Source organism: Argopecten irradians, chromosome 1 (genome assembly GCF_041381155.1).
Source record: "Argopecten irradians isolate NY chromosome 1, Ai_NY, whole genome shotgun sequence".
Lineage (NCBI taxonomy): Eukaryota > Metazoa > Mollusca > Bivalvia > Pectinida > Pectinidae > Argopecten > Argopecten irradians.
In genome coordinates, this window is record NC_091134.1 from 17711878 (window position 1) to 17722381 (window position 10504).

At 35.0% G+C, this 10504-nt stretch overlaps 1 protein-coding gene across 1 annotated transcript in view; it reads left to right on the forward strand.

The window, feature by feature from the left end:
- LOC138319395 (ADP-ribosylation factor 1-like) overlaps positions 1 to 8159 on the forward strand; it is a 33035-nt gene extending 24876 nt beyond the window's left edge. The window contains exons 2-5 of the mRNA XM_069262501.1: positions 2517 to 2594; positions 3975 to 4048; positions 4677 to 4914; positions 5654 to 8159. Of these exons, the coding sequence (XP_069118602.1) occupies positions 2517 to 2594; positions 3975 to 4048; positions 4677 to 4914; positions 5654 to 5883 (620 nt within the window). The 3' untranslated portion in view covers positions 5884 to 8159. The remainder of the gene's footprint in view (positions 1 to 2516; positions 2595 to 3974; positions 4049 to 4676; positions 4915 to 5653) is intronic.
- The last annotated feature ends 2345 nt before the right edge of the window (positions 8160 to 10504 follow it).

Consider the following 10504-nt stretch of genomic DNA (forward strand, 5'->3'; position numbering starts at 1 on the left):
GTGTCTTGGCGGCATCCTTCAGTGATATAGCACTATAAAAAGGGCAACAGTTCCACTATACAAGACACAACACGAACATACCGCAACAAAACACGCACCTCACACTTCACACAGGCTACACACTGTATACAAGGGAGACCGTCCTTACATGACCTTGATCGTTGACAGGACATCAATTAATTAAACAATAGTTAGTATAGTAGTTTTCCATTACAGGCACACATCATGTTCCTCTACACTGGACTCAAATTAATGATAAAAGTTAATTACATTACAGTTCATTTTCGGGTTATGGCATGGTTGCCCTACCATGCCCTACTTAACAAACAAACAATCTCTTCCTAAACCCATGTAGGGGTAAGTTACTAGGTACTGGCCATAGGTTGGTGGTTTTTCTCCAGGTGCTCTGGCTTTCCTCAACCTCCTATACCTGACATGACCTTAAATAACGCTGGCTATTGTGGCGAGGTGTAAAGTAAGATAAACCTAAACCTTATCTTCTGATCAATTTGGTCTTTTGGGCGTCTTTAGGATCAAAATCTTTGTTGAAGGAGCTCAAAGGTTCTTTAGGTAAGAAATGGTCGCTGCATTATCCCTGTGGGCTTCTGTAAGCTTCTTTAGTCTATTTTAGACCTAATATTATTACATACAATGGATATGACAGACTGTATGTTTGTTTCTTGATTGGATTGCCCTGTCACCATGGCCATCCTTGGTCATTTTAAGATTCCTGGTATGGTGTAGCAGCTGGTGACTAGCTTGCAGAAACAAAGTTTTATAGTGGCCATAGTGTATAATTAAATGTAGGAATGTCTGATTTAGTGGGCTTGCTTACTTCACTTTACTATATTTTCTTGTTGTTTTTACGTTTGCTTGTCTTTTTTCTTTTGTTTATCACTAATTTACAATATGCCTTGCACATGCAGGTCTGGCTTTGAGGTCAGTATTGTAAATTGGTCAGCAAAAAGGATAACTTTGGTTGAAACCAAACTAACCTCACAGGTGCTCTATAGTTACAAGGATAAACAAAACGCTAACCAGCTGGGGCTTAGAAAGTAAACTTATACCATCCAATTTATACAAAACCTACATACATATACTATGTTTCTGGTCCGTATTCAAAGAAGATACCAACTTTCCTATTTCTTTATCCTATTCCATCCATGTGGATTTTTTCAGTAAAGTTTCATAAACAGATATGATATTTATCATTGGTGTTATAAACAAAGGAGTTTGTATGCCTAATAGCTCTGTCCATATCTTAGGGCATGACAATAAATGTGTAAATTTTGAATTCTATGAGCTATGGAATGTCAATATTTGTGCTTGAAATTGACAAAGTTCAGTTTAAATGAGTATCATTTTCCTTAATGTTTTACTTTACTGTATGATGAAGCACAGAAAAAAAACGTGAAGTCATTCTAGCAATCTATGCTTATTTTGATTCACTCGTAAACTTGACTGATCCCTGACTTAACCATCTCCTGCCTTTACTTACATCTGTCCATAATGTCACCTGTCTTTACTTTATTGACAACAACTGTGATTGATATCTGACTCGACTGATACCTGACTCTACTGACACCTGGCTTTACTTACCACTGGCTTTACTGACACCTGGCTTTGCTGACCACTGACTTTACTGACACCTGACTTTACTGACCACTGACTTTACTGACACTTGGCTTTGCTGACCACTGACTTGACTGACACTTGGCTTTGCTGACCACTGACTTTACTGACACCTGACTTTACTGACCACTGACTTTACTGACCACTGAACTTACTGACACTTGGCTTTACTGACCACTGACTTGACTGACACTTGTGGCTTTACTGACCACTGACTTTACTGACACCTGACTTTACTGACCACTGACTTTACTGACTGGCTTTACTGACACCTGGCTTTACTGACCACTGACTTTACTGACACCTGGCTTTACTGACCACTGACTTTACTGACACTTGGCTTTACTGACCACTGACTTGACTGACACTTGGCTTTACTGACCACTGACTTTACTGACACTTGGCTTTACTGACCACTGACTTTACTGACACTTGGCTTTGCTGACCACTGACTTTACTGACACCTGACTTTACTGACCACTGACTTTACTGACACCTGACTTTACTGACCACTGACTTTACTGACACCTGGCTTTACTGACACCTGATTTTACTGACCACTGACTTTACTGACACCTGGCTTTGCTTACTACTGACTTTACTGACCACTGACTTTACTGACACCTGATTTTACTGACCACTGACTTTACTGACACCTGACTTTACTGACCACTGACTTTACTGACACCTGGCTTTACTGACACCTGATTTTACTGACCACTGACTTTACTGACACCTGGCTTTGCTTACTACTGACTTTACTGACCACTGACTTTACTGACATATGAACATCTTTGGATATTGATTGTATCAAAATTGAAACTACAAACTGTGGTGAGATGTTGCTGTATTAAAAACATATAAGATTTTTTTTATATTTCCAGGATTGGATGCTGTTGGGAAGACCACACTGTTATACCGACTAAAGTTGGGAGAATTTAACCTGGTCATCCCTACCATAGGTAAGGAAATCTTTAATTCAAGTGATCATAGTAAATCATCAATTTGACAAATTTATAGATTGTTTATTAGTCTTACAGCTACTTGTTCATCATAGTCTTTGTTTGATTTAGTACGAAAGTAGTGTTGGTGATGAATGAAAGCTGAAGTCACCGATAAAAACCCCCAACTATGTCTAGAATGTGGTACTACTGTCCTAAAAGTTCTTAATTCATGCAGCTCCAATTGGAGGAGGAAGAGTGCTGGAAGCCGTGGGGTAGTTGTCTCGTTGAATGTGAGTTCCAAATCCAAATGGGGCAGTCACTATTGGGCAGTGGGTTATTTCAGAGTTTTCAGGCTTTGCCCACGCCCCCTCCCTCCTACACCTGGTACATCAGACTCTCAGACTGTTAAAATGATGTAACACAAAATATCCCAAACATAGTCATAAATGCATAATTTTCAGGAGTTGCAAAATTATAAATATGCATTTAAGTAAAAATAAAACTCATGTTTATTGGCAAATAAAATCAAAGGCTTCTTTTATTCCAAAAGGTGATGTGCAGGCTGCCTTCTCTTTTTTATCATTACAGTTTTTAGTTTAATCATTTAGACACATCAAACTGTTAGATATTCTGAAGCATAACCCTTAGTTTTCTTTCTCATATAGCTTCGTATTAATCTTTGTCGCACACTTGAACTTAGAATCTATGTGCACCCTTGATGTACAACACAATGGAATACATGACAGAACCCACATACTGTATACACTTACAAACTTATATAGAACGCTGTTGGTTAAATTGATATGAATTACATGTACTCGGATGTCACCATTTCTCTTTTTCTTTCTGTAGTAAAAAAATGTTCTGTGGTAAAATAAATAACTCATATGTTATATTTTATCTCAGGAGGTAAGATTGTGAAATTAAAGCATTAGCAAATTCTGTAATATATCTAAAACAGAGATTGTATTATCTAAACATATGTGATGGTGATAAAATTTTGATACAGAAAGCATGGCCATTTCCTTACTATTTCAACTATATCTCTCCTTACGCATTGACAATAGTTTGCAGCCTCATATTCTATCTGGAGAATCTACAATATATATATCAGATGTACCTGCTTTATTTCTTTGGTTTATACCTGAACATAAACTTTTATATCTATCTAGAACAGCATCCATAAATTCTTTGAAATCTTCCTTTTTCTGGAGCATTTCAATGCCATAATTATTGCATTATCGAGGTGGATGATTCAAACACTCTTAGAGATTTTGAGATGGTTTGCAATTTAATGATGATTAAATTTTTCAGCTGAAGAAGAATTTTATAGTTATTGTAGAAAGTAAGAACATATCTTCAGAAACATATCTTCAGAAATTTTAATTTTCATTGCAGGGTTTAATGTGGAGAGTATACAGTACAAAGACATTAACTTCACTGCCTGGGATATCGGCAGTCGTGATAAAATGGTGAGTTACTTCCCTTTGTCTAATCTCAACACGTCATGCATTTCATCAGACCGTTGTTCCTTTGTTACATACCTTGTACATAATATACAGTAAATGTAGAAATACAGTGTAGAGGCAGCTCTTTCTGAATAATTCATTTCATGAGTTACTCCCCTTTGACTGGCATTTGTTCCAAAAATTGCAAAATATTTCGCAGAAAGTCGTCTGTAGCTCCTTCTTATCACAGGTGTTTTCTCTTATTTCAAACCAAGTCCTTAGTTCATGACAAACTGATGAATCCATTTGTTGATTAATTTGTATACAGAATTATCTCCCTTTGTTAATAATAAACAATTTCTTATCTGTTACTTATTTTCTTATCTTTTAAAAGTGTAAAAGTATAAATTTTAACTTTTATTTTCATAATATGCCATCAGCGCTTCCCTCCCCACCACTCTTGTTCTCTGTGAGTACATCATCAAAAATTGAATGTAATGTTGGTCATAAGACACAGACACCTACTTCTCTCTGACCCATACATTAAGTGCTTACTTTCTATATTCGCTAATTAACTAACTAATTGATATAAAAAATATATATTTCAAGAGATCCATGTACTGTACAAAGTCTATATTTTTTTATAAAACAGCGACCACTCTTCCGTCATTACTACAAAGGAACCGAGGCCGTTGTCATAGTGATTGATAGTCACGACAAGGAAAGGTTGGATGAGCTGAACCACGACGTCATTAAACCTGCTCTGCAAGCTGAGGAACTTTCCGGTGCCTGTTTTCTGTTTCTGGCCAATAAGTGTGACCTGGAGCCTCATATGTCCTCAGAGGAGATACGCGATCGACTGGGGCTTAGTCAACTCAAACATACATGGAGTAAGGGTGGCCAAACTGATATTTAGAAATGAAACAAAAATAGCAATATCATTATTGGACATAAATTCTCAGTGATTCAATTATTTTGAGTGAATTCAAATTTGTGAAAATTTTAGTTGATATTTGCATCTGAAGAAAAAACAGAATCTTTAAAGTTAGTCAGCATTAAGATGTTAAGATTAAATGGCTACTGATAAAATTCTTACGATGCTGTACAGCAAAGTTAAGACAATTCAGACTTTCCACTCATTCCTACATAATATAACAATGCAGATGACAATGGCATAGTGGCTAATGTGTACAACATTCTACCATTAGTTCTCTACCTCTAGGTCCTGAGCTAGTTTTAAGCCTTTTTGTTTTAGGCGATGTTTACGATGTTTACTCCGAAATTGAATAGGTAAACATGCGCTTGCGAGCACGAGACATTGCTATATTACACCTGTCGATCAGTCAATTAGAGCAATTTCGTCTACCTATAGAATTGTGTGCATGTAAAATTAAAAAAAAAAACTCCTACAAGAATGATTACATTTCTTTGTATACTCAATTTTAGCTACATACAATACCATAATGATCTATCTGAGTTACTTCCCTTTGTTCGATATATGTATAGTTGTAGCTTAGAAGACTTAGAGAGGGGGGATTTATTTGTTAATAATGGTTTTTATAAATTATTTAGTTATAAAATCGTTGTCGAAATCAGTAATGAACATTGTAGCAAATATTTTGTTTTCAGATATTTTCCACGTTAGTGCCTTGAAGGGGGACGGCCTGACAGAGGCTTTGGATTGGTTAGCGTTCCAGCTGGGATCTGAGGAAATCCGGAGAAGTTCGAGTCCGGACTGTGACGATAAGACAGACAGAACATTCGGTGATGTCCCCTACTGTAGTCGAGCCTACACGGCTATCAAATGTTTCTTCTTCAGGCCTAGTCGGCAAGACAATAAACTGGATGATGGTCGATAGTACTACATAAATCATCACATTTGCCACATACTTTAATGTCAGTAGATCAATGTCTTGTTGTACATATGCCCACCGTGTGTCTTAGAGTTCCAGGGTTGTTTTTGGAGTTCATATCAATGTTGTTGGTGTACTAGAACATACCAAATACTGTAGTAAGACAGACAAATCATTATCACCTCCACAGTATAATATTATGTTCAAATAAAAAGAACAGTGTAACTTGTCACCTGCACAAAGCATATATATTTGGTAAATAATTTCAGGTTTCTGGGTTATATGTTTTATTTACTACACTAGTATATTAAGATGGAAAAGTATATTCAGGCTTCTGGGTTATACATTTTATTTACTATACTAGTATATTAAGATGGAAAAGCATAGTGAAGTTTCTGGGTTATACATTTTATTTACTATACTAGTAAATTAAGATGGAAAAGTATAGTCAGGTTTCTAGGTTATACATTTTATTTACTATACTAGTATATTAAGATGGAAAAAGTAATACAATCATGCTGGACTACACAGAGATGCAGATAACAAAAGGGTCATTTTTGACAAGTTGTTCCTAGAAACAAACAGCAAGCTCAATATATATTATGTTAAATCAACAAAAAAACTTCCATGACTACTTTTTAAGCAATCATTCAAGCTCATTATGTCTCCAGTATTTTTTAATACCTATTATTTTACTGTATTTGTTATGTTTTACAGATACTAGTTGTTTTTGAAGTTGATAATGATTATTTTCATGTGTTAAAATTTTTTTATCACATAACTGACTCTTCTAGCCATGTCATAAGGCCATGTCATAAATATTGTAAGAAACATATGTAATAGCACTATTATGACATCACAATTAATTTTGACGTCATAATCTATATATCATGACGCCTCAAGAAGTAAAATGTAAAGGAAAAAGTTACATTCAAGAGTTTCTACTGTTTCTATATAGAGACAAAATTTGAAGTTTTACTTTAATTCTATTAATAAAAGTTAACTTATATGATAAATAGAATCTTACACTTGTGACTATGTGATATGAAATTTATCAAACTTGTTTAATAAAGGCTAGTGGCATATCAATATATTGAACTTGTTTGATAAATTTCATATCACATAGTCACTCAAGTAAGATCCTCTAGGTATGTTATTTGGGACAAAGAATTTTACAGGTGGAGAGATATTTAACGGCGTCTCCAAAAAAGGTCTATAATGCACCACTGCACTAGATTAATTCATATGGTTACATATTTTATTTGCAATTATATATATGTAATAAATACAAGGTGTCACTGATTTGGTATCACAGGGAATACAGAGTTATCCCCCTTTTATTGCTCAGAAAGTTTTCTCCCTTTACTTGGTCAGTCTCCTCATCAACAGATGTTATATTTTGAACCTTTGCAGTATTTTCATTTCTCAGTTAAAGAGTTTATCTTCAATTAAATTGAAAGGATAAGAAAAGTGTTTATCCAAATTGATTGATGTGGTTTGACAAGCTGAAGTGTAGTACATGTAAACTATCTAATGGATGTGTCGCCTGTACAGGTCTGTGTCAAATAAGTGTCATATTGTATATTTTAATAAGTTGTTAGTATCATTAGTTAGCAGGATTGCTCAGCTGTAGCAGGGGAGACAACTGCTATAGGTGTTTGGTGTGACTTGGAGATGTGCTATCTGTGATATATTGTAGCATAGAGGATACTAACATTCTTTATATTTCTGATTGTAAAAATTGAAACAGTAAGTAGGGGATATATCATACATGTCTGTATATATACCGGTATATACAGTGTTGTCAAACCGTTGTACAGATATATATATACATATACAATGTACATGTAATTATGGCTAGCCAAGGCATCTGATTGGTCATATACACGCTCAAAAATCTTAAGAAATCACGGCTAAGGCTGAGTAAGGATGGATGTCTATACAATACATTTAGCTATCTGATTAATATTAATATTTTCATATATAACGTCAATGTGAAAAGTCAAACACCAAGGGTCACTACTCCAAAAATTACAAAAAAATCATATTTATACTGCTTGGTATTTATATTTGAATTTTCAGCTGATTAATATTGCTGATATAGAAAACATGTTATCAATTTAAAATATAATTATATAATTATATTACTACAGTGTGTTAAAATATCAAATGTGTACCAGTTTTGATTGATATGTAATGTAGATAGCACTAACATTAATATATATTGTAATGTAATGTATAGAAGAACCTGCTACAAATTGCAAAATAAAGAACATTTACAATTAAAATGTCTCTTGTTTTATAGATTGATACTGACCATTATACACTGTACATAAAAACACAAAATAACAGAACAGGATGTTATAAACTAGGGTTGTTCCCAGTCTGTATAGTTTGTAATTTGTAGTTGAAGAACACTTTGTTTAATAGAAGGCAATCAATTTACAATATGTAACCAACAGTATAGATCAAGAAAAATAACATTAAACTTATTTTTCCATTGAACAAAAGTCATGTCCTCTGAAAAACTCATAATACATTAGGACTATTGTTTTCATAGATTGTTACATTGTTTATAGACATGCAAAGATACAAAAAGAAGCTATCAATCTAAATATAACCGGTAAGTCTTCAACCTCTATTTATCACGCATGTAATATGTTTTTGTTTTTCATAATTAGTTTCTCTCCCTGTAGTACAATTACAGATCTTTCATAGTATTCTCTACTGTAAACACAAGTGTTTTGGTGGTAATCTTAAAATGTTCCACTGCTGACAAATGGTATTTTTTCTATTTCAAAAACAGGAGCAGATGAATAAGTACATTTAAATTTTTCTTCAGTTGCAAAAGTTTCCCGATAAAGATATTAAAAATAATTGATTTTGTCCCAAAAAAAATTCCATGGCTTTATATGCCCTTTATGGAAATAAGTACTGATTGTGCATGCATGCCCAAAGCAAATGAAATATTTTAAATGCATTTTATTAGTCAGACACATATAAACACCAATTTACATCACTTGTTTAAATTGTTTAAATGTATACACTGTATACTCTGTCGGCGGCGGGGTATCTGCTTTTTGCATTAATTTACTTTTACGAAACAAAAATTGAAAGTTTCTTGAAAATGATAACATAAGAATATACAGTTGATAGTAGACTAAAGGTTACACATTGTGCACACGGTGTGAACTACGAGTGGACACGGAGTGCATGAGGTTTAGACTACAGGTAGACACGGAGTGCACGAGGTTTAGACTACAGGTAGACACGAAGTGCACTACGTGTGAACACGGTGTCCACTACAGGTGGACATCGTGTCCAGGTAATATGTCCACTACATTGAGACCACAGACAGACTAGATGATGTGTTAGGAGATATGAGAAAAGTTATATTTATTCGGTAGTCTAGACTTAGAAGTATTTATTGCGATCAAAAACATAATATTTTTCACATGAAATTGCCGTTAATTACTGGAAATCATTCGTACTGTAATAATTATTTGAATTGATACATATAAAGTAAAATGTATCAGTACATTATCATATAATTTAATTTATAAATGATGACATTTAATAGAAGTTATAATTGATATAAAAGCAAATTAATTGCGTAGCAAATTAAAGTGAATAGTCGGGCAAAGAAAACCAGTCTAAATGCGTTCATTGGTCTTCCAAAAGTTCTCACATATTAATACGACGGTCATCTGCTTACGTTTCCCAGTTCTGACCATTGGAAAAAAGAAAGTTGAAAGCATTGAAAGCGAGGCTGCGTGGAAATGTAACCACGGACATAGTCAGCCGGGAGGACGTTTTAGGATTCCTACACTTTAAATTAATTTCTTCGTTCGCAGACAATTTTTGAGGATAGATTTTATTTTTCTATTTCATAAGAAATTATACTTGATACATTCACACCATTTTTACCGACTTAAGTTATCCTTGCCCGACTGTTCACTTTAAGTGCGTACAGGTCGTTACCACTGTTGGTTATGTCTCATCAATGGATAGTTCAACACGCATTTTCCCAGTAAAAAACTGTTTTTCTTAGCTTGTGATATATAGTTAAAACATTGACTTTTTATCTAATAAATCTTACTTTGGATAGTTCGAACCAAGGACGTAGATGAAATTCTTGTTCGAACACATAAAGTAATGAACTTACGTGAAGTCAGAGATTTTCAGTGTTGGCAAATCGTCGCCCAAGAGATATTTTGATAATGCTAGGTTTACACTATGTTCCCGGCGGCCACGGCAGCCCCGTTTCAGGCCACCGTGGACAAAACGTGGTGACCGTGAGACAACGTGAGACAACGCAGAAGGACGTGATAGACAAACGTGAGCGGCCGTGATTACCGTGGATGCCGTGCCAGATTTTTAAACTGTCAAAAAATTTGCCACGGCAGTCACGGTACAGATGGTGAATCCACAGGACGTCATAAAACGGGATTGACGTAACAAAACGTAACAGTGCGTACGAGGCCGTAACAAAACTTCCAGACGGTCCGTGGTGGAACGGGCAGCAAGCACGTTCCCCAGAATCTCACGGTGATTTCAAGTTTTGTGACGTTCTGTTGCGTTTTTTTCCGCGTTTGATCACGGTTGATGCAGATTGGCTGCACGTTTT